Source organism: Akebia trifoliata, chromosome 4, assembly GCF_017979445.1.
Source record: "Akebia trifoliata isolate Shusen 1 chromosome 4, ASM1797944v1, whole genome shotgun sequence".
Lineage (NCBI taxonomy): Eukaryota > Viridiplantae > Streptophyta > Magnoliopsida > Ranunculales > Lardizabalaceae > Akebia > Akebia trifoliata.
The window spans coordinates 20,858,436-20,884,227 of NC_141378.1; the positions used below are offsets into that span (position 1 = coordinate 20,858,436).

General features: G+C 34.3%; 1 protein-coding gene across 1 annotated transcript; it reads right to left on the reverse strand.

Moving 5' to 3' along the window:
- Positions 1-13,401: 13,401 nt before the first annotated feature.
- Positions 13,402-25,344, reverse strand: LOC147404424 (chaperone protein dnaJ 10-like). The gene is made up of 10 exons (XM_086440363.1): positions 25,063-25,344; positions 23,396-23,455; positions 22,537-22,619; positions 22,241-22,400; positions 16,741-16,870; positions 15,871-16,029; positions 15,564-15,742; positions 15,402-15,482; positions 14,853-15,038; positions 13,402-13,902 (listed from the first exon to the last, which is right to left on the reverse strand). The coding sequence occupies exons 1-10, from the start codon at positions 25,147-25,149 to the stop codon at positions 13,789-13,791; spliced, it is 1,239 nt and encodes a 412-aa protein (XP_086296489.1). The 5' UTR covers positions 25,150-25,344; the 3' UTR covers positions 13,402-13,788.
- Between the last annotated feature and the right edge of the window lie 448 nt (positions 25,345-25,792).

Consider the following 25,792-nt stretch of genomic DNA (forward strand, 5'->3'; position numbering starts at 1 on the left):
ACCTAAAATCGTCAATAAAGTTCTAACTCTTGGTGGAAAAATATGAAGTTTGAGGTTCTCAATCAAGCTAATGGTTGAGATGGAATATCCTCCTATGGATTCCCAAGAAATTGTACCTAAAATATATATATACTCCTACCTAAAATCCTAGAATTGATCTCTAGAAATTATGTTTTTTTTTTCTCTACTATTAACAGAAGGTTTGATGGAGAACATTATTTGATGTTAGAAAATTACATTGATAAATAGTCATTTGTAAAGGATAAAAACTGTAACAAGGTTTGAGCCAGGCAAGTGCCCAAATCCCAACTAGAAGAAAATGAGCTAGGTAGGACTCCGAGAAAGTGGTATCCAGATCAGCCATGCAACATAACACTACTCGACTATAGGACACAATTGAATTGGGTTTATGCTCTGACATCAAAACAAGGGAAACAAGATAGGTTTAGTGGATTTGATCTCCGAAAAGCAAGGAGAAATCCCAAAAAATCAGGGAACCAAGAAAGGAATTTTTCTACTTCAGTTGAGATTCTCAGTTCATGGGATCTTCCATGATCTGATCTTAAATTAAGAAGAGTAGAACCGGAGCTTAGAATTGAGGGAGAAGCCTATACATAGAACCAAGATCGAAAGAAAAGGGGTTATTCTTTTTTCGATTTCAAGCGAGCACAATAAAGAGCATTGAATAATGTTTTCTTATTCTGCAAACCTAACTTAATTGTCGGAGGAGTTTTGGCAAGTACCACACTGGTATTACCAATTGATAGGAAGAACGAAGAGCATTCCATCAAGGCTGCAGAGCAAAGTTGATAGACCCGAAATCACCTCCATAGTCATCAATTCTCATAGTTGGCAAAATTAGGACCAATGAACCTAAAAGATCATGGCAATACATCCTCGTGACCTGAAAAGAGATAACTATAGCTGTTGGACAAAATAGTTTTAAAACTTTTTGGCTCCAAGTATGGCATTTTTGGAACATCCAATAATCATTGATTGCCCATTAAGGTAGATATTATTTTTTTGAATGAGAAAAAAATATATAAGTATTAGATAAAATAGATAATTATATATAAGTGTAAATTATATAAGATAGAATTTGGACTAATCTTGGCCTTAAATGTAGCAAGATTTAAGAGGGCTTGGATGGACAAGAAGGATTATATTCCACCACGATTCAACCCCCAGGGTACTTGGAGTCTAGATCAGCTCAGCTTGACTAAGCTAAATTGACCAATTTTTGAAATAGGAAAACAGATGATCAGGACAAGCTCAACTATGCTTCTGATAGGATTAAGAAAGTATCCCAAGAATCTAGGATTGGTTGATCGTATCAATCACATTCTTTCCAAATGGATAAATTTTTCTTCTTACTAAGGCTTTCCCTTACTAAACCCGAAGATCTAAAAAAGGATCATCGGGAATCCTCTTAAGTAAGGAAAGGGTTGATGTGTTAAGGAAAAAGGTCAATGAAATAAATTAACCTATAAATAGAAAAGGATGCCATACAAGAAAGGACTTTCATGTGGTGGTTCAACTCATAATCATTACTTTTTGCAACTTTGGTACTAACTTGAGCATCAAAGGGTATTTAGTTGGTGCCGCATCGATGCCTTAACTAAGAGGAAGTAAACAGATTCACCATTAAAGCTAGCATTGAGGTGTTTGAGGTACGTTTAGGTAAATACTTCTACATCTTTAGCGTTGTTCATGGGAAATTTATAGAGAGATTTTGTTAGACACAATGGTGACTTCAACAAAGTCTATTTGGGCAAACCAACAAGGCAACCTCCCACGAAAACTTCCTGGTTGCTCAATTAGCTAACATAATGAGAAGACATGCAAAAAAAGATAGAAAATATGGACAAAGAGAATGAAAACTTGAGACTACACTTAGAAGCACACTGTAGACACCCAAATTTGATCGGGCCCTCGATGCAAAATGCCCCAAAAATTATAAAAATTGGAATGGGCTCCGAGGCCTAAACCTACAGAAATACAACGTATTTTGTCATCCTATTTTCAATAAACGGCCCAAGGCCTCTCACGTGACCCATGGATCAAATCCCTTTCCATCCTTCTACACTCCTCAACTCAATCCAACATAAGCCTAAACCCATTATCCAAACCTATTCAACTCAACCCAAATCCATTCCTATTCAACCAACAACCTAAGCCTAACCAAACACTCTACCCAAGCCCAAATCATTCAACCCAAACCCAACTCAACCCAATCCAACATCACAACCAATCACCCAACATCATCAAGATATGACACATGTCATCACCCCATCTCACCTCTCTCATCCAACCACCACCCCCCATCACCTTAACTATCCCATTACTTTTCTTTAAATATCATCTACCCATACTTACAACCTACACTCTCTAACCTATCATATCAATTCTCTCAAATCAAACACTTATAACCTATACCTCCCCCTAATCTACCATCATCATTCCCTACAAAACCTACATCTACAATCTAAACCTACACCCATCCTCTCAAATCAAACACTCATCATTTCCCATCAACTCATCTCAACCCTTCATTTCCACCCACTTTGACATATGACATCATCTCCCTCACCCTCCCAAATTATCATCAACCACCTCTTTAAATCATCCATTCTCTTAAATCAAATACCATTTAATCATAACCACCATCTTAAACTCACCTCACCAAACACTCCACCCACATGTGTTAGGTAGGATCCAACCCATTTGGGTCAAAACTCACCCATTTAACCCCTTTCCCTAAATACCCTCCAATCTCCTCTAAATTACACCTACTTCTTTCTCAAAATTATAACCATTCTATCATTTTTCTTCATTTCACCCAACTTTACCCTTAAAATAACTCCCCAACTTCTATAAAAATCCTCCATTCTTCCCTTACAACACCTAATGAAAATTTGACAAAAAATCTCTAAAAAAGACAACTCACCTTACTACTCTCAACCCTCAACTCTCTATTCTTACTCTACTCTCAACTCATCTCAACCTTCAATCAAACAAGTCAAGAAAAGAAAAGAAGACTCATCAAGGAGACATCTTTGAAGATCAAGATTGGGTCAATGTGGGTTTGAATAAAGGACACCTCCTCTAACTTCCCTCCTTTACTCACCCTCCTTCTCTACACATTTACACACACCACGATGATTTAAATCACCAAAGGGCCCCTTCTTCATAAGGGTGCCCTCAATGATTTGAATCGATATCAAAAGTCCCTCACACTTGAGGGCACACATCGAATTGTTTTTCAATTTCATTTTCTTCTTTATTATAAAAGACCGAATCCGAGGTTACCACCTATGGTGGATGGAGTAGGGTGCCTAACACCTTCCCTACTTCATAAATGGACCCCCTTACCTTGAATTAAAGGTTGGACCAAACGTATTCTATCCATACGAAAGTCATCAAAATGTCAAAATGACATGTTTTTTTTCAAAAAAAAAAACTTCGGGTGACCATTCACACCTATTTTCGAAAATGAATTGTGGCGACTCCAAAACACCCCAAAGTGGAGGGATGTTTCAAAATGATGCAAAATCCCATGTCCACACACACCATCGAGAAAGAGACGCTCTGGTACCACCACAAGAAAAGAAATGAGAGAAGATCTTCCAGAAGGGTCCAGTGAATCAAAGACCCCTAATGAAATAAACGAATCTACTAAAACCATAACTTATGTGACACAAACATGACAAGTAGCAAAGCCAACACATGAAGAAGTTAGATAGATGATCAAAAGAGAGAGAGAGAGATATAAATAGCATAAGGCTATGACGTCAGTTAAACTGTTGCCTATGCGGTAAGAGACATTAAAAAATCCCAATTTACCATTGAAATCCTTACAACGAAGATGCCTAACAAATTCATGGCTCTGAGGTTTACCCCATTCAGCGACACAAACAACTCTGTTGAACATATATATCACTTCACCTAGATGTTGCCTCGTTAGGAAGGGAACAAAACCTTGATGTGCAAATTGTACACTTCAAGTTTGTAGGGTTGTGCCTTGACCTGGTTCCCCTTGTATGTACTGAAGTTTTTTCAAAAGTTTATATTTTGTTTTTAGTTTTTAAAATAAAATAAAAAACCTACAAGACAGGCAAATTTCAATGAAATCTTCCACATTTCTACAAATTAGTCCCACACATAGTTACCAATGTCAAAGTGCATCTAACGTTTGGTCTTGAGAGCCAAGTTTTGTAATGTCTTAAATATATATTTAGTATCTCGAGGTGGTCGATTATTATATTATGTGTATCTCTAGGAATTTGTAATAAATGTTTAGAAACTATTTTATATAAATATTTGGAGAGAAGAGTTAAGAGATATTAGCAAGTGTATCGACAAAAGTGCATAAGTGGTTAATCAAAATATGATTTTTTTATAAAAGATATTTCAAAATATTCTGAGTACACCTTAGATTTGAATCGAAAAAATAGCCAAAATGGACTATAAATTTATGAAAAACAAAGTCTTTCGCATTAAGTTATTAACCAAAAAAGATAATTACATTAATTATTATTATGCCCTAGCATTATATAAATATCAAACTTAAGAGAGAAAATCATATTTCTCTTTCTTTATCTTCTTTCTCCCCCAACGTAGGTCACCCTAAACCTTAGACCTTCAAGCAATGATCTGACCACCCATGAGAGAAAACCAAGGGTTCATGAAAAAGAGGAAAAACTTCACCTCATCGAGATCCTTGATTTGAACCGAAGAGTTGGGAACGAAGATAAAGTTGGAATTTCAAGCAATGAGCATTTTTAGGAGTTGTTCTTAGTGAAATTTCATTTTAAAAGACATAAAACATGTATGAAGTTTTCCCTTCTATCATTTAATTGCTAGATTTTTAAGAAACATAGATTTATTAAAAGTATTTTGATTGGATTTCTTATTTAGGGTTGACTCACTTTAAATCATGCATGTTTGGTATTTTAAATAATTTTTTAAATATTTTCTAATAAGTTTTTCAGAAAGAAAATATGATGAAACAAGTTTTGACAAAATTTTTGAGAAAAATCCAAGAGAAAATCCCAAAGAACACGTGTTTCACCCCTTGGATTCGTTATTATAGCGATTTGGAAACTGCTATAATGGTCTAGTTGTTATATAGCGTTTTCAAAACCGCTATATATAAAATCGATATATTTTTGTGCCAAACTCGCTATTTCAAATTCGTTATTTTCAAATTTGCTATGGTCAAATGAAAGCGTCCTCGATCCGCGGGGTGCGCGGATCCACTTTTGACCTTTGAGGTTTGGGAGTCGCCACCTAGTTATTATGGTCTAGGAACCAAACTGACTCTAACATGGATAACAAGAACTAATCTACCATAAAAAATCTGAATTCGGGGATCATGTTACGGGGTTGGAAGGTGTTAGGCACCAACCCCGCCCGGCCAAAGCCGGTCTCTACTAACTTCCCAAATATATCACATTGCTAAAAACCTAGATAAAAATAAAAATAAAAAATTTCATACCTTTCCGATAGCAAGGATTTTGCTTCCTCAGATCTGACAAAAAGAGCTCCTTGTACTGTACTCCCTTGCGTCGTTCTGTCTCCGGATTTGACTTCGGATCTCCTAGATCAAGGTATCTCCTTATTTTTGAATCTGAACTCTTCAAGTTTGTTGCGGATTTAGGGGTGTTTTTGGAGGGATTTTAGGGGTTTTCTAGACTAAAATTGAAGGGGGGATGTTAGGTAAGGAGTTGGGGCTCCAAAACTAGGGTTTATGGGGGGCTAGGGGAGCTTCTAGACCTACTTCTCTTAGGATTTTTGATTTTTTTACGAAAATAGGGTGTAAGCACCTCTATTTATAGATATTTTTAGGGGTTGATTTGGATAGAGTTAGTGTTTAATTAGAGATCTTTTAATTAGAGTTGTGTTTTAGTTTGACTTGTTTTAGGTAGAATTATTTTTAAGTTAGAACTCTATTAGATAGAATTATTATTTAATTAGAGTTCTATTATGACTTTTGGTCTTATTTGATTGACTTTTAATGTTTTGACTTCAGTCTTAATTGATTGACTTTTAATATCTTGACTTCAGTCTTGCTTAATTGACTTTAATTTTGACTTCAGTCTTACTTGATTGACTTTAATACCTTGACTTCAGTCTTGCTTGATTTACTTTTAATTTTTGGAGAACCCCCCTCTAAAATATCTTTAATTCTTTAGACCCCCAAATGGAGGGGTCCTTAAAGAAATATCCCACGAACCTTCAACAATTTTACCCAAAAGTTCGATTGATCGATTTTTTAGTTTCAGATTTTTAAATTAATTTCATTAATGTTTCACTTTAATTATTTAATGTTTTATTTATTAATTTCGAATTTTTTAATTATGAAAATTGTGAAATTACCGTTTTGCCCCCGGAGAGGACTTTTCACATTTTAAGTCGGTTTTTAATGTTCTAGGATGTTTTAGAATCAATTTTTCATAAGGAATTCAATGGAAATATTAGTTTTTGTTATTTATGAAATTTTGTGTGAAATGGTTGTGAACTTTATGAGGGGCATTTTCGTAATTTTGTTAAAATTAGTGAAATGATTTATTTGGTTCCGATTTGTTATTTTATGTGTTCGAGAGAGTTTTCCTAAGCGTAACGTAGGCTCTAGGGTTGTTTTGAGGTTAGGGGTAATTTGGTCATTTTTAGTGATTTTTATCGTGAAGCTTCTTTTTGGTTTGCAAGATGATGATTTCTATGTTTCTAGGGTCGTATTTTTCTAGCGTAGTGTGGTTTCTAAGATTTTGTCAATTCGAGATACCTTATCCGGATTTCTGAAACACATCTGGTAACAAAATAAAGCAATGGAATACGCATCCATCATTGGGAATCATTGCAATCGGGTTGACGAGTTGATTAATCAGGCGGATGCAAAAATGGGGTGTCTACATCAAAATCGTTATATTTTTCTATGCCAAAATAGCTATTGTCAAAATTGTTATTTTTAAAATTGCTATATTTTTTGTGCCAAAATCATTATATTTTTTTTAGTTTTATATTTACTTTAAGTAAATGTCACATTTAATATAAGTTTCCACTTACTTTAAGTAAATATCGTATTTAATTTGAGTTTTTCATTTATTATAAGTTATTTAATGAAAATAAAGGAATACCCCCCTCCCCCATTTGGAAACAATGGAAATTGTTTAAAAATCAAATCTCAATGATTAAAATCTACTTTTTTAGGTTCAAGAATAAAATGCGGACTTTGATGGTCTTAACAAAATTTCAATCATCGTTTTCTTTGACCTCCCTTTGATTTAAGCTCTGAAAATTATATGAGACCACATCTCATTTATTAAGATTTTCATTTCCAAAAATCCGTTTTATGTTTGAAAAAATTTGAAAAATAAAATTTTTAACACTTAGTCAAATTTTCACAGTTTTAACTATTTATTATTTTATTGCGATTTTCGAGTCTTTTCTACTCAACCAAAACCATCATACAAAATTGATTGATATCTTTGAATCACAAATATTTTATAAAAAATATATACTTTAATAGATATTTAGGAAAATTAATGATTAATCGATGGATAGTGAGAACTTATGTTCTCCCTTACTTTAATGGGATAATGATTCTAGAGATATGATAGATGGATATCTGAATGAATATCTCACACGTTCTCATGACCACGTGGAGATATGATGGATGGATTGATAGATGAATATATGCATTGATATAAATGATTGGAGGGCAATACCATTGCTTGTATTTTTTATAAAAATAATAATTGTATATATGTAATCAAACAAATTATTTTGTTTACTAGTAAATGATTACAGAAAGCCTAGAAAAAGTTATGCGTTGCTATATTTTTAAAATCGGTGGGTCAATCGAGGATAACACTTAAATTTATATACTTTTTAGTAGTATGAGATATCTTAGAGCGTAATACAACTTATTAGATCTGGGTATTTCTTATCTTATTTCTTGATGAATATTGTGTGTAAAGGTGGTCTAGGTATAGTGTAGAGACAGTTGAGATTCACATATATTGCCTCTTGATAAGTTTAAATGCAAAAAATTCACTCTTAGACTTGTTAGTGATCACTATTAGTCTATAGTCGTCAAAAAATTACCAATGTAATTAGCCCATTTCTTAATGCTTTGGTCAATGGCCAATTCTAAGCTAGATAAATGGCCACCCAAGAACGGTAACAACAATCGACTACAAAATCATATATGAATGGTAGGATTCCACACGGAGGCTAAGTTTGGGGTATCAGTTTGCCATAGTAGAAGTAGTTATATCAACATGTTTCTCAACTTTTATCGACTACACCACCATGTTTATATTATATATTCGTTTCTTTATTTTATGATGCAATGTTGATAGATGTTTTACTTTCAAAAAAAATTCTGAAACATGATAGAATATTTTGATGATAAAACTGATAAATAGATGACTATTACAATAGTTTATAATTTTTTTTTTTATATTTTATCTTTATTCGAATGTTATGTTATGATAAAACTTACATTTATTTAAATGTTCAACGTAATTTTATGTTGTATATTGTGACTAGATGTTAGAATAGTTAATTTGCTACTGAGTAACTCCCCATTACTTACCCTACCATTCACTATTTAAAATTATTCGGTTATTGAAGAACCTTTTTTATAAAGAAAAGTGTTATGAAGACGTCCTTGAGGATGAGTATATCAATAAGCAGCAGTCTCCTCCGGTTTGAGGTGTATTAGAGTTTGAAATACCCTTTTTGTTATGTAAAAAACTTATGTCAAGGCATTGTCTGTAGTTTTATTTATTATGTCGTCTATGTCTTGAGGTTTAATGTTGGATCTTAGATATAATTATTTATTAACTTCCTTTCTTTATTAATCAGTTGGTTATATTATCTGTTGATTAAATTATTGTCTATTCATTATACGTTACATTGATTGGGATAGATAATCATACTTTGAAATCTAGTAGAGGAATCCTTGGAATTTGTATTGGATTTAGGGGCGTGACAAGTTCTTTTCCATAGATCTTGAGTTTTGAAGTTCTTTAGATACCAATTCTCAAAAGTAAAGTCAATCAAAGATCAAACTTGAGAAAGTTGGCGTAAATTATTGATTAAACCTCATCCATTAAACACTTCAAACTTGAACTAAATGCCAATCTCGTCAAATGGGCCTACCTACTTCAAGTATGAGATGTTTGTCCCTACTTACTCAACCTTACCTTGCCTTAGTGGCTATATGGAGGTGTCATACTGATCCATACCATCAAACATAATTATGTCCCCACAACGTTATTCTAGCAGCATGTTAGTGTCTTTAAATAAGCTTACGTCGATCTTAAGATGAACCCAAACTATAAGTAAGAGTTAGGTAGAAATTCTGACTTAGATAACGGGTTTATCTTCTTTGACTCTAGCTAGGGGTGGAGCCACGTAGGGACGAGTGGGGGTTATAACCCCCCACTGAACTTTCTAAAATGCAAAATTGTGACTAGTCCCTTGCATTTGACCGATATTAGAATGGTCTATGTTTTCTTTCAAACTGACCCATCTAAATTTTAATAAAAGATAACAAGAGATTTATCAGGTAGACCAATTTGTTGCATTCTTATTTGCAAAAGTTTCTTTGGAGTTTTGTCAACTCCCAAGGGAATCTTTATCAAGTTTGTTATTCAACAAACCTTGAAATGAACCCACGTCATTTTAAAAGACTAAATATTTATACTATTCCAGTTCTTTAAATCAAATACCTATTATATTCTCTTTATTCTCAACATCGATTCACTCTTCCAAAACTATTGTTGGACACACACAACCACAATGAAAATCAAGCGGCTTAACTCCTTTAGATTTCATCATAGAACATAGATTAAAAGAATAAATAAATAAAATAACATTTTGGAGCTTGACCTATGAAATTAGCAAAGAACATTGATGTTTAGAGGTGATAGGATATAATAAGTATTTGATTTAAAGAAATGAGATAATTATAAATATTTGATCTTTTAAAAATGATGTGGATCCCCCTTCAATATTTATTAAATAACAAACTTGATAATGGTTAATTCCCTTAGAGTTTAGAACTCCAAGAGACTTTGTCATAAAAATGTGACAATGAAGTTTGTCCGATAAATCTCTCTATAAAAAAAATAAAAATAAAAATTGTTGATTTAATACCAACCCTCAACAGCCAATCCCTTTGAGATATTAAGCCTAAAGCATTTTTTTTTTTGCAAGTAAAAAACGCTAATGATTTTGCTAGGAATCGAAATCTTCTATCACTCTTATGGATATTATCGACCAACCATCATTTGTAACCACGAGCCCAACATTTGTACAGAGGGAAACCCAGATTATCAATGGAACATCATCAGCACTTAGCGCCCATTGACCAAATTGAAGATGCTGATGTGACATCCTCCAATTAAGTAGCTACGGTAAGTAAAACCCACTATTTAAAAATACAGAAGTAATAGGATAGCCTAACAAACATTTAGTTAGTCTCTCAGCTTTTCTAAGGATTTTGGATTCGCCTCTGCTTTACTTCCATGTGGCACTCCCAAAAGTCTTAATAAGGTTTCTAACCTAGCCATGAATTTAAATCTCCATATTCCGGCCCTTCTAATCCCCCATTATTTAAGGGTTTTGTTAACATGTGCCTTATGGATAAAAAAAAATGCCCTCAAAAAACGTTTTAGTTACTAAAGATATCCTCAAATGCTTATTTTCAAGGAGTATCTAATACACTTAATGTGTGCCCTTAAGACACATGTTAACAGAACCCATTATTTAAAGATTTGATGCAAGTGGATATAAATCATTTAATTTAAGTTCATTTATTAATATATATTTATATTCAAAAAAGTATAATTGATTTTTTATACAATAAGTGGAACATAAGATGCTCATTAACAAGATGCTATTTAAATACTAAATTAATTATTTTATAATAAAAATAATAATCACATTGCATGGGTGATACAGAGTCATCATAGTCTCAGACAATTTTTGAAAGAATCTTATGCTCATTTTTGTATGTTCTTGACCTGACAATTCACATAACCATAAATCTTTATCGTTATCATTGTGTATCCTAAAGCAAATGATCTATAATTTTGTGAGGGAAGCATACAAAAAGCACCTAAAAAAAGAGTCCAATTATCACTACTCTTTTTAGAACCATAGTCAAGCTCAAGCTAAAGTTTTTTATTTAATTTTATAATCTTATGATCCCCTTCTCTCTTAAATTTTGTCCTCATTTTTTTAACCTAAAAAAGAAAAAATTATTTTATTACTTGACTAGCCAACGGTACGGACATCCTCTTTCAGGTTAAAGGGGTAAAAGTGCAAAAAATAAAATAGATATATTATTGAAAAACTTTAACATTAAATGGGTAAAACAAAAAATATAAAAAAAATTATACCGGGTGAAGTGTATAGGAAATAAAGTGGATTCTATAAAACTATAATTTGATGAGATGATTAAATTGTTAAAGGGATAAAAGTTTTTAAAAAAAAGGTTGGAAGGATATTATTAAATAATTTTAAGATTAAATGGGTAAAAGATATAAAACAATAAAATAAATTAAAATAGGTAAATGATAAAATATAGTAAAATTAGAAAGAGTGAACAATTAATATATAAAATAAAGTGAGTCCCATAGAAGTGGACCCTACCATTGTTATTAAAAAAATTAAAATTAAAGAGGTAAAAAAATAAAATGCATTAAAATGAGTAAAAGATGAGAGATACTAAAATTAGACAAAGTGAAAAGGAAATACAAAAAAGTGTGTAGGTTGATTAAGACATTTGTCCAAACACAAAATTATAGTTGAGGGGACATTTATCCCCAATTAAAAAAATAATAAAATATATTTTTTACCTCTCTTATATATATTTTAACTATAGTTGTATTATATTATATATATATTTTTTCCATTAGAACTCCCTTACATTAACAAAAATTGAGACACCAAGGTGGAGACTTGGTTCAGTCGTCGACAGTCCCATTACTGTAATCCTTCCCCAGCTGCGTTATGGACCAAAGATCCTCAGCACATGGTAGCCTCTTCCAATGTGGAATCCCTGACCTAACAACTCAACATCTCAGTCACCACTGTAGTGCACCCAACGCCTGAGCCAAGTTATGAGCGAACCACTCAACCAAAACCATGGCAACGCCCAATCCACCATCTGAGTCAATATATCAAGTGCCCATCAAACTAATGACGCATCTCGTATCTCCAACATAAATTCTTCTTTACAATTCCAAACACTTATGACCGCCCACGATTCAGTTGGATAAGAGAGGAACTTGTTCATGCCTGGCCATGAATTGGAACCACACATGTTGGCAGGGGCGGAGCCAGGATTTTGCTCATGTGAGGGCAGCCAAGAATAGAAAAAAATTTGTGGGGACAATTAAGAGCGGAAAAAATAGTTGTGGGGGCATCTAAGAGTGGAAAAAAAAATTGTTAGGACAATAGTGACAGATTTCTTTATCCGCGGCTAAAATCCATCTCAATAGCACATTAATCCATAGAATTTGAAAACTCTTGTGGGTCAAGTGCCCCCACAGCCCCCACTCTAAATCTGCCCCTGCATGTTGGAAGGAACCACGACTAAGGGGCCTAGGTTGATTTTATTGTTAAGGACTGAGTAAATGTGGCAAGGGAAGAACTTTGTGGTGGAGAATCGTTGGCAGTAGAGCATTTCAGCATCAGAGGGATTGAGTCTGAAGATGTTTGACTTGTTTGGGGGTCTTAACTCGGTGAGCGAATACAGGTTGATGAACTAGGATGCAGGGGCTGCTGAACTTAGCATAACCGCATCGATGGATGAAGTGTTGAACTGAGGGTTGGTTGTCTTTATCATATTTCGCAAACTATTCCAACTGAGTAACCTTGGATATTTCTCATGTGAGACCGATCACATATTGCAGCAAATCTCATTGTGACGTGCATTAATTGCATGGTTACGTGCCCATACACTGTATACTTTGACCATATTTACGAGTTCATTTTCTCCGGACCAGTGTAGAAGGCACCCCAATTCTTAATAAGGGCACCCTTTTAACTTATTTCTATAATTTGAGCACCCCAATAGATTTCAGCACCGCACTTTTTTTTTTTTTTATGTCAACATTGACCAAGTAATGTCGACATGAACATATCAACATACACCAAAAAAATTCTTCTGGGCAGGGTGCTCTAATCATGGTAAAACTTAAGTTTTCAATAGTTCATGGGTGCCCTTATTAACATGGTGGGTGCACTTAAAGGCAACCTTTTCTTCCTCATGACTTTCAGAATGAACAAGTCTAGGTAGGATGAATTGCACATACAAGTCTCAAGGGTCATAAGGCACAGTACTTGAAATCAATAGCATCAAGCAATCGAAAAGAACCAAAATCATGAAAAGCACAAGCACCATGTAAACTCAAATATACAATCGTGGACCCTAAGATCCAAACCTTATAACCCCCAAAAACAAAGAGACAATTCCAATTAGTACATCAGATCCTAGACTTGGCTAACTAGTGACAAGATTTGAACAATACCAGTGACCTTTCTTCACTATATATTTCTTGTTTAAATATATGTACTCTACACGATGCATGTTCATATGGAGGAGATGGGGTGGCATTCCAACTGAATATCCACAACCCAATACGCATCCAAGCAAGCACCCAAGAAGCAACACCAACCCCTTCCACCTATAAGCCATAACAACAATACAACGAAGGCGAGATTACACTAAAGACAATTCACACAAATGTGATCAAACTTCCACAACCCTCATTCTCTGCCTGGTGATGTTGAATGCATCTGTGCACCAGTTGGGGCTGTCGGCTTCAGGATGTTGTTATTATACTGAATGCCTCCAAACTTGGGAGATTTCACATATGGGCTCTAGTAGTAGGTCCAATTGTAAAAGAAAACAAAAATCAGTAATACAGAATAATTTCAATATATTGCTCTAAAAGTATCAAAATTCTAAAAATTCGAAGCTAAATGGATTGAATTCAACTAATCTTAATTATCTGATTAAATTTTTAAGAGTTTCAAGTACTTATGCTGAAACCTAACTAATCTAGCTTTATTTTCTTCCAAATTCACAATTGAGCCTTTTTTTTCGTTTGAGAGCTTATATTGGTACACCAACTTTTGCTAACGCCACCCCAAAATGTGTGCTAATTCTTTGGTGATTCACATATGAATTGGGGTAGCGTTAGGAAAAGTTGGTGTGGCAATAGAATCTCTCTTTAAAAAAAAAAAAAAATTCTTTGTAGGCCAAGTGGGTAATTGATCAATCATCTGCTAATCTATTCCTCTTCTGCAAAAGAGTTTGTGCACATTTTCTTTCATTATTCAGAATCTCCTGATGTTTTTTGTATTCAATCTTAACCATTTTTTTAGAGTTGGCAGCCCAAAGAATTCTTTCATAAAAAAAGAATCCTTTGGTCCTTAAAAACATTTGTTGGGGAATTTGGTTAGAATAGAATAACAGGGCGTTCAAAGTGAAGGACCCTTCATTAAAAGATTTTCTGCAATCTTACGACTCTTATTCTTATGGAAAAAATATTTAAGGAATCCAAACAAATTCGTCTTTGAGGATCTTTTGTTCTAGTGAGATCTGATTAGGTGTTTTGTTGCTTGTTATTTGCTGCCCTTTTTTTCCAATGATTTAGGTTGTATTATTAGGAGACTTCTTTTAGTAAATAAATATTTACCTATCAAAAAAATTAAAGTTTCTATAGAAACCGAGTTAACCCTTGGTGTACTTTTAGAGTCCTCCAATGAGCTTTTAAACCAATTTGCATAGATGAGCATCGAAAAGCCTATAAGTGGGAAGAAAGTACCTTGGGGGAAACAGCTGTATCAGTTGGTTGTTCCGTAGGTACAGTTGCATCAGTTGGTTGTTCCGGAGGTGGAGATTTTGGCGACGAATCCAGAGAACTAGCATCATTTATCCGTTCGCTTCCATTCAGCTTATGAACTGATGTGTTGAATGGAACTTCACTTCCACTCCCATTAGACTTAACCTCCTAAATTAATATCACATTCGCAATTAAGTATTTAAAATTTAATTGTCAAGGAAACCATGTAAAATACAAAAGGTCTGTGTTAAAGGCACCCCAGTTCTTAGTAAGGCATCCTTTTAACTTATTTCTATGTTTTGAGCACCCCAAAAAATTTCAGCCACTGGTTTTTTGTTCTGTCGACAAAGGCTAAAAAAATCTTTTGGAAGCATGTCAACATGCCTCCTTCAATGTTGACATGAAAATGTCGACATAGGTGGGGTGCTCTAATCATGGTAAAACTTAAGTTTCCTATAGTTCATGGGTGCCATTATTAATACGGTGGGCGCCCATAACCGCAGCCAAGACAGAAATGAGGGAGAAAAAAACCTGAAAGATTTTCCCAAGAATTTTCAACCCTCTTGCACGAGCACGGAGCTCCTCTCTCTTGACACTGCTGTCTTGAAGAACCTACAATCAACAAGGAACATATAATGATAGAGTGCAAAGTGTTGAACATCAAAAGGGATGGAAAAAATAAGAAATACATACCATCAGACAGACACGGGAAAGAGTGGCTTCAATATCAGCAACATTAAGTTTCCATAAAGAATCAACCATCAACTTTTTGTGATTTTGCATGTATGCTTCAAGCTCTTCCACACTATAATTTCCCTCAGCATTGAGTTGTCGTTTCATGTCCTCTTGTAGTTGGATCAAAGCAATGGCACCTGACATTGGCATAGCCACCCACGACACGACACGACAACCAATTCAGAAACACATAGAAGGATAAACTTTAGTAATACTATATGTGCATAAACATTCCAGAAACCTAGAAACCAAAAGCAACAGATACCTGTCGCAGCCGTAACTTGGGATTTGATAAAGTGGCCTTTGTTTCTGAACCACTCAGCAATGAATGGCACTCCTAAATATATTACCTTCTTCCCTAGTTCCTTGGCCGCCTGCCTTACGTATATGTAACCAATTGTATTCAACATATCGACACCATACGCTGAAAAAATACAGCAAGGTTAAATCAGAAAAGTGATAATATATAGAAAGAAAGAGGGTTTTGGATTTACTTTTGTGGCAAGCATAGGTAGGAAATAACTAAGAAGATTGGAGGCAATCTAAAGCTCCACATACTTAAATGCCTAATTTCTTAGCATGAAAAAAAAAAATACCCCAAAACAACCACTTTCATTATCCAGGTCTATTATGCACAAGGATGGAGAGAAAGAGGAAAATGTTGCCCATAGAATCAGAGCTGGATGGTTAAAGTGGAGGTGTGCTTCTAAAATGCTATGTGACAGACTCCTACCAATCAAATTAAAAGGAAATTTTTCTAAGATGACAATAAGACAAAATATGCTCCTTGGATCTGAATGTTAGGTGGTCAAGAACCAACATGTTAATAAATCTGGCGTAGAATAAGATGAGGATGTTGAGATGAGTGTAAGACGAAGAAAAATACAATTAGAAATGAAAAAAATTGAGAAAAGTGTAGTAGTTGTTCCAATGGCTCCAATTATTTCTCTCTAAATCATATTAGAAACAAACTAAGAGCTTAGGTGCATGTCTAGCATCAATTAATTCGGCTTTTATACCTAAAACTGAAAGTTCAGAACTCCAAATATTAAATAGATATTTGGGGAATCCATATATGCCAGCAGACAAACAAAAGACTAAGAAAAATGCTAAAAGTTAAAATATAATTAAATACCTGCATTGGAAAGCCTTGATACCTCGGCTTTTGCATTTCTAACAAAGCCATCTTTGTTTCCTTGCACATACTGGTTGAGTCGATCTTTAAGTATTTTTGCAAGCTTTTCTTCTCTTTCCTTTTGAACAGCCTGCAGTAAAGAAATAAGTTCTAATGCATGAAGGGGGGAACTCAAAGTATTGCAAAACAGGCAATATTGTTGAACAATAGGGCAACAAAGCTGAATATGTAGGATTCAAGAAAATAAATATAAAACAGGCATGAGGAATGCTAATAGATGCTGACAAGGAAACAATAATAGGTTTGATTTGAAGTGAGAAGGAAACAAAAAATAACAGTCACTAATGAATATTGTTCAACCATTATCTCCTAATCTTCCTATTTATAAGCTACAGCTCACTTTGACATTTTCCAATTTCACGTGGAATTTTCAGGACTCTCTAGCCACTATAGTTTGTCGAGTCGTCTATTTTGTCTGAAAATAGGAATGATTTGGTTGAGCAATGCTAATATATACCAATTCTTGTTTTATTCATCAAAGTTCATCCTAATCTCAGTTGATAGTACTGCCTTTAGCCCCGTCATATCATATGTCCTCAGATCCGCAAGAGCCAAGAAGCCAGATTAAACAAACAAAGCAGACTTTCTCAATTCATAAAGAATTACTAGCAGGAGATTAAGAGATCTTAATAAGATGATGTTCTTGACAAAGAGAAATATAGAATTAATCACCCTAAATAGATAGAAAAAGCAGAAATATAGTAATTGATCGAGAAACAAGAGAAATGGATGATCATCGACAACCCCAGCTGTCTTCTAAAGGTTCAATGTTTCAATTTTTTATATGTAGTAAAGGTCATGAAAAAAATAATTTAAATATTTCATAACAAAGATAATACCGAGGTACCAACTACTAAGTAAGCTTGTAAATTAACACAACTAACATGTAAGAAAAATGAAAACAATGTAACTGAAATATTGAAGTAATTTGACAGCTCTCTCAAATCTTTAGTACTATATGAGTGAAGGCTAAATGGGTGTTTGCTGCCACCAAAATTAGAAAGACCAAAAATACCCCCACATTGACATTTAACCTTATTATTAAAAAGGTCATCTTCGTCAAAATGAATAAAATTACAATCCCAAGACCCTGTAACCCTATTACTTTAGTTTTTAGTTTTCTACAATTATATAAATATCTTTTCATTATGTTATCTTCAAAATAGGCTCAATTAATATGTTAAAATAAAAAAAGACCCTAAAAATATGTTAAATGATAAAATATTAAAATATAAGATTATCTATTAAAAACTTTAAAAAAATAAAATTTTATAGTAATTTTAATCATGCATAAATCCTAAATTTTGTAATACATGTGTGTTTGCACATGCCATCTACTACCCAACCAGTGCCAATTGGGATCTCCTTTCTAGGGACAAAGAAAGAAACCGTCTCGTGGTCTCACCAACCTCATGCTCAACGCGTTGCTCAGACAGCTGATAGCGAACGGTTTATGGCACGTTCAGAAGCTCCGAGGAACCGGGCACCAGCTCTCGATTCTTCCTTTAGCCGTGGACCGTAGAAGCGATGTGCTCAAGAAGGGGAACGGTGAAAATCTCAGTTAGCCCTATTTAATGTGAAATACACTTGTGATAGAAGCTTTCAAGTACACTAAAAAGTTGTTAATTCGAATTTGAAAGAAAAAAAGAAAAGTACACCTCTGCCATATGGAATATGAATAAAATACATCATAAGTAATAATAGTATTATAGTATAATAGTATAGCACTTCGAGTTCGATATGAGCAAACCCTTACTATTTTTTTCATAACATGAGATTGTATATTGAGAAAATAGTATAAGAAAAAAGGTATTTCCAATAGGATCTTGTCTATTGGGGGTCCAGTTCAGCGTGCTTGCCTTATTTCCCAGGCTCGCAAGTACCTTACTGCTTTTGGCCACTCTTGCTCACTTAACGCCTCATTCAGTCCCTTCACTCATTGCTTGCCGGTGGAAAGTGGGCTTGAAGTTAGTACGTTGCTCTGGTGGGCAAGTTCAGACCATTAGATTAGGATTCATGGCAAGTTGGAAGGTAGGGTAGCTTTCAGCAATCACTTTGCACGTAACACACACTAGGAAAGAACGAACAATGATTAACATTGCCCGAGTCTCTAGGTGCATAAGTGGTTGTCGTACGTGCTGGAATAAGAGTACTAGTTGCCTAAATTGACATAGACCTTCTCGATCTCACCACTGCAACCGAAACATGTACTAAAGAAGCAGACATACAAAGAGTAATAAGAAAGACCGTGGGCACCGGCAATCCTCATAAGGAAGTTTGTAGGAAAGAACGCAGCACCTCTCTTTAAGATCCTCATTCACTTAGTTAATCATATATGCATATTCAAGTGGCTCGCAAGGTTTGGCACCCTGGCTCGCTCCGTAAACTACGCTCGCTGGTTCAAAACCTTTTTTTTACTAAAAGTGACTAAGACAAGTTCTTTATTTATACGAGTTGCTCCTATATCAACTTCAACTGGAGCTCCCGTTAATATACATTCTTAGCCGTCTCCAGATGGTGAACTCGTCTAGGAACGGTCCTCAGGAAGGGTTTATCCCCGAGTCACAGGATCCCCTGGCTCTCATATTAGCCGTCGACATCGGCATAATCTTAACCTGCACAAGCAACTATTCCATAGCTTCGTCTAAGATCCGCTTTGGTTATTAAGCTTCTCTCTCGACTAGATGAGATGGATGATATGCCCAGCTACATGAACAACCACATTCGCGGGAAAGCCAATCTAGCCCTTCTCTACACACGAGTCCCTTACTGCACTTTCAAGAAGGGGTAGCCACTTTTGTCTCAGTGTTGTGTTCAACTCTGTAGGTTGGCTGGTTCGAAGGATTGCTTTCTGTTATCTATCTTTCCCTTCTCTCTCTTTTCTTAACGAAGGAGGTTCAAATCACACTTTGGCTTTCTACAATCTGGACTCAGAGGCTGCAGTCAGCCACTTCCCTTGTAGTCACTAGCTTGTTCTTTGTGCCCTACTTCTCCCTTCCCCCTCTTCCCAGGGACTGAATCTGTATGGATTATAGCCAAGTAGTAACGCATCAATTTTTGGTACCAACATGCAAAGGTTCGAATCCTTTTCTCCAGATTATGAACATTTTTTAACCTCTGGACATCAACAAGCAACAACACACACACAGTGAAGAAAATAGTTGACTGACTTCTGCATGAGGAAGGAAGAAGTTACTGAACGGCGGTGTTTTGCACTTTTCGATCAAACTCATATGGAATTATGTGATTTTTTCAATAAAGAAACACGTGGTTTATAACTTTTGAAATACTCCATGTCAAGTGTATAAATATATAGAAAATGGATTCAATATGATGATTTACATCAACAGCTCATAACAAAATCAGCATAAAAGCTAAAAGAAAGATATTTGAATAAATTTAAAAAAAAAAAAAAAGGTTAAAGTGGTGCTGGCATGTGTCTAAGACATGAATAGGGATTGGTGTCTAATACAGCAAATAATTATAAATGGATTTTCAATGTTAAATACATCGAAAGTAATAAGCTTTACAAAGTAAGTATTGAAGATGATACAACCAACAAACTAGTTTTTTGAATTTGAAAAGGAGAAATAAACATGGGTTGGGATAAAATGATGGTTATTTGACATACAGAATGACAGATGCTCATGGGGCCATCTTGGAGATGAGTCAAAGGATGATTCTTTATGAGGATGATCTCACCAAGAAGATTATGCTAACCGAAAAGTGACAATTATGACATTTCAAGCATAAACAAAAGTGGATTACAAGTTCAAAAAATATTAACCGCCATTGCTACACTTTTTTTTATTATTATTATTAGTAGAAATTTTATTGAAATAAAAAAGAAAAGTACAAAGACAGTCAAGATGACCACCCAAGAAAACCAAAAACAAAAACTACCTAAGAAGAGCACAAGGACTCCCATCCAAATACAAAATCTTCAAAGAACACGCCCTTAAAGTCAACAAAGACCTTGCTCCAAAATAAATCATGGAAAGAAGTCCTTTTATTTGTTTCCATCCAAATCCCCCAGCAAATTGAAATTGGGAGAAGATTCCACAGAATTCTCTTCCTCCCTAAGAACACAGTGAGATCCCAACTTTGAAAAACTGCAGAAACAGATTTATGATCCACCCAACTGATGCCAAAGAGGATAGACAAGAGGGTAAGACAATAGAATGTGGTCCATGGATTCACCACTGGCCTTGCATAAGAAGAAAAAGTTTGGCATCACGAAATCCCTTCTAATAAGATGATCAAGAGTGAGGATCTTGTCAAGATAGGCTAACCAAAATTGGATGGATTCTTTGAACCCCAAATGAAGAAGGCCAAGAAAGGAATTGAACTCTGGGCCTGATTTTGAGACAATAGCCATTTCATGTGGCATAGCTACACTAAATTGAATGTCACATTTGATGTAGCATGTTAGAAAATTTATATTATTTTATTCGAATAAGGAAGATTAATCTATCACCCCTTAAGTTAGATTTATAAAAATAAAATAAAAAATCTTATATATAATTGTAACAAAACCAGTGTAAGGGGGGATATTTTGAATAAATGTATATAAATATTACCTTTTAGACTAAAGTTCACATAAGAAATTTTGGGTGTTCTTGTGAGGAACTTTAGGGAGGTTGTACCCAAATTACCTTTTATTAATCTAGGAGTGTATGGTGATTAGAGTTTCATCTCCGACTCTTAGCAAACTTAGCTTACATTGAAAGATTTACTTTCTCAAACAACTAAGTTGTCCCAAATCTTCTTCGGGCATGAACATTCCCACTGAACAGCAATCAGGAAAATTAGTTTCTAAATGAATCTATTTTTAATTAAAAACTCAGGTGTATAACCAGATGTGAATAATAAGAAAATAAAGAGGAGAATGATGAGAGGCTCAAAAATCTTTTACATATGTGGATTTCTCACATTATGGAATATCGGTATTACAGTTTCAAGAACTTCTTCTCAGATGGGATTATGTTGATTGGGGATTAGAGCCATCCTTTCAGTCGGCTATTCCAGTGCGACTATTCTTTCATTGTGTTTTTTTAAGCCTATTCTAAAAAATTTCTTACCAATCCAAAAATTAATTAATTAAATAATTAACACCTCAAATGCTTGCAAGGGCACGCAATATTAATAATTATTAATTAGTGCATCACAAAGCTTGACTAACTTCCTCTTAACAGATATAATGGATTTCAAATAATGGAACTCAAGTAAATGCAGCAATAAAATATGGTAATTTGGCACTTTAAATTATCAATGCTTATTTAAAGATTCCCAATTGGAATCAGATTACAAAATATTGTACCCTCATTTTTTGTCACTTTTTAGCAATAAAATATGGTAATGTAGGACAAATTGAAAAAAAAAAAAAAAAAAAAAGCTTATTTGAAGATTTCCAATTGCAAGTTGAACACGAAAATCATACCCTCATTTTGTCTTGTAACTTTTTAGTATCAAATTGTTCCCCTTCTGCAAAAATGTCCAATGAGGCCATTGATGCCATTGCAAGCTGGCCAATGTATTCCTCAAAAAGTTCACTCCCAAATAGCATTGCAAAGATTGCTGCTGGCTCAATGATTGCATCACTGTAAAATGACAGGCAACACAAAACAGGGTCAAATTATGAAAACTAGATTTCAATTTTAAATGGGACAAAGAGACCACATCCTCAATCCATTCCTAAAAAAAATATTATCATATGTAACGAAAAAGAAAACTTGCGTTGAAATTCCTGATTTCCCACAAGCATCATATGCTTGTCGTTGTGCTGGATCACTCAGTACTTGGTAAGCCTCCCCCAAGACCTGAAACAATCCTAGATTAAGTAATAATTTAACACCCAAATAAACTCATTATTGTCAAACCAAGAACTCCCAAAAAGAAGATCCATAGCTAAAATATTTTTGTAGAGAAGGACAATCATAGCATTATAGATAGCAGTATGCAAGATTGTAAAGGGAAATCAATTCCACATGCTTCCAACACAAATATAATCTACTCTAAAAAAACAATATTTTCTTTTGAGTGCATTATTGAAATGCTATGAAGTACTCAATTAAGGCCTTGTATGCCATTAAATGTTTAAGGAAGTGTCCCTGGAATACTCGAGCATACATAATAAAAAAAACATTGTTTATCAGAAAGATAAGAGAGCTCTCAGACAGAAAGACAAAATTCAACTTTTGTGATAGAAAGCAAGAGGAGGGCTGGGATCGGGTGGAGCAGCAATTTGTCATGCAAGAAGGAGTGTGAACCTTTTGTGCCACATATTCCAACTGCATGGGTGGGTGTTTGTCCCATCAAATCAAGAGACCAGTAATGATTGCATGGAGTGTGAGTGCATGAGCCTAGCATTAAAATACTAACTGAACTTTTTAAAATAAAGTTCATGCTGTCCATAAAATTTTTATAAATATCGTTATCTCTATCGGTAGGTTAGCTTGCAATAAAATACATGAGAACATGGCTTTAATATAAAGAACTAACCAGTTGAGTATAAGCCTAAACTTATATTCATTTTGTCAATGGCAATAGAGAGAAGGAAAGATGAGGGTTCATGATATTTAAATGCAAGACTTGCCTGAAAATTTTGTGCTGCTAGAGGATCATTTGGATTTTTATCCGGATGGACCTGCCGTGCCTACAAGACACAAACGAAAGTAATCTGTAAGATGCCATGAACTAAACAGTCACACAAATCAATCTTCCAAATGAAAGCACAATTTGTATAATACTCATGTAAAGATTAAATTCACAGAATATATATAATTAATGGATACCAAAAAAAATTGCTTGAAAAAAAAAAATCACTAGTGAAAAAATAAAAAAATGTAAGAAAAGTGAAGCTCAAAATTGCAGGTTTTGAAAAGAAACTACTTGATATAGATTCTCAAGCACTGAGCATTTGGAGGAACAGAAATATAGATTTATAAGAACAAAAGACAAGATTGAGAGAAGTGAGTGGACCTATGTCCATTATCCCTCTTGAATAAGAAAACCCATTAATTTTTTTCACAACATTCCTCAATTTTCCTATCGAGGTAAATTTTTGACTGGGAAGTACTGATGGGCTTCACCCATCCATCCACAATTTAATAATTAATGTTCTGTTTGACAGTAAGAAATGTCCTATTCTCAACTGCATTACGGCCAACCTTTCTTGGAAGGAGGAAACAAGGAACAACAACTAACAAATATTAATGTAGGCGCATAGTCACCAAGTAGGCATTCGGGAATAAGTCCACAAGGGAAAAATTCAGTAAAATCAGGAAAAAATCGGAAAGAAATCAAACTAGGCTTAAATCTGTGTAATTGTTCATACTAGGTGGTATTCTCATATTATATCACCAAATTCATATTAAATGAAAATAATAAATCACCAAACCCCCATCTAGATATCATCATTGCATCGGTTAAGGAAAGAGTCACGATTTAGTCATGACTTTTTGAATAAGTCGGAGAATTTGGTGACTATGTTTAGGCGGACCCAACAGACTCCAAATCCAAAATCCTTTCTCAATTCATTGAACGAAGAGGGGCAAAACTAACTGTTCCAAAAACACCCACCATTCATTAAATTACCTCATCCAAAACCCAAAAATTTATTGATCTAAATGTATAAACTACATGTATGATTCATAAAATCCCACCCACAGCTTCTTCTTTTTCTTCTAAATGATGCAAATCATAAGATACTTAAGGAATGATATACGCATCCCGATCAAATTACTCCAAGTCAAGTTTACCCAAAAAAAAAAAACAAGCTATGCCCCTTATGGAGATGATTGTCAAACAATCATGAAACAAGAAGTTTGTTAATTGAGAGTAGTAAAAACTAGAAGAAGAAAAAAATTAGAAAAGAGGGTATTTGTTAAAAAAAATAATAATAATAATTAAGAGTAACTCAATACATGATAAACCAAAGGAAAATCAATCCACATGTTTGTTGATAATATGCAAAGAATACCAATAGAGAAACAAGAAATGAAGTAGTGAGAGTGAATATGAACACACTTGAATTAGCACATAAGAGACCATGGATTTAGACAAATAAACCGAACCCAAATTTTTTTTTTTTTTTTTTTATAAAGCTTTGATCATAATCTATATTTAGAAAGAAGATTACAAGTAACCATCACCCTCAGAGTAAGAGTATTAAAAATAAAAATAAAACACATACAAAAACACTTTGTTCTCTCAGTGTTTTTACTTGAATGAATGATGATGGAGTAGAAGAAAACAATATACCTTGACATAATAAGCTTTCTTGATCTCAGTTTCGGTTGCAGTGGGACTGATCCCTAAAACATCGTAATATTCTGTTTCTTTCACCATTTTGAGGCCTCTTTCAATCCAATTGAGACTCAAAGAAAATCACGAGTTCTTCTCTTAATTAACAGAGAAAAAACAGAAGAAGAAGAAGAAGAAAGAAAGATCACTATTTACAAGAAGAATGAGAAGAGAGACCAAGACCGATAAAAGAGAAGTATTGGAGATTCCGCGTTGGATACATCATACGCGCTCCGGCTCCTTCGAGGAAAAACATCAAAATTGATGCTCTTGAATGAAGTCAAAATATGACGACAAGTCGATAGCTCTCTTTTTTTTTTTTTTTTTTAATATATCAATAATGATTTCCTAACTATAAAGTCTTCACTCTATCAATACTCGGCTGACGTCGCAACCGTACATCTTTTTCCTCTAGAGATACCACAGCAATCCCCATAAAACATGTACAGTTGCGTATCCCGATGAAAAAAAATCTATAATGCTACATCCATACCACGTCATACATATATTAACCAAGTGAAGACTTTCTAATTAAAAAGTCAACCCTGTTTTTTTATTTACATGTGGCGGGTTTTGGCGTTATGCGATATCAAAGTTTGATGTCTTGTGATTATATGAAGGAAGTTGGCATCTTCATTTGTTTTCTTCCGATTTCAGATTTCAGATTCCTTCGCCTCACCTAGCCAAA

Coding starts and splice junctions, on each gene's coding strand:
- LOC147404424 (XM_086440363.1), bottom strand. CDS start 25,149: ATGGTGAAAGAAACAGAATATTACGATGTTTTAGGGATCAGTCCCACT. Junction 23,456..25,062: donor AGAAAGCTTATTATGTCAAG/GTATATTGTTTT, acceptor TGTGTCTTGTAG/GCACGGCAGGTCCATCCGGA. Junction 15,039..15,401: donor TTCTTGGGAAAATCTTTCAG/GTTTTTTTCTCC, acceptor ATATTAATTTAG/GAGGTTAAGTCTAATGGGAG.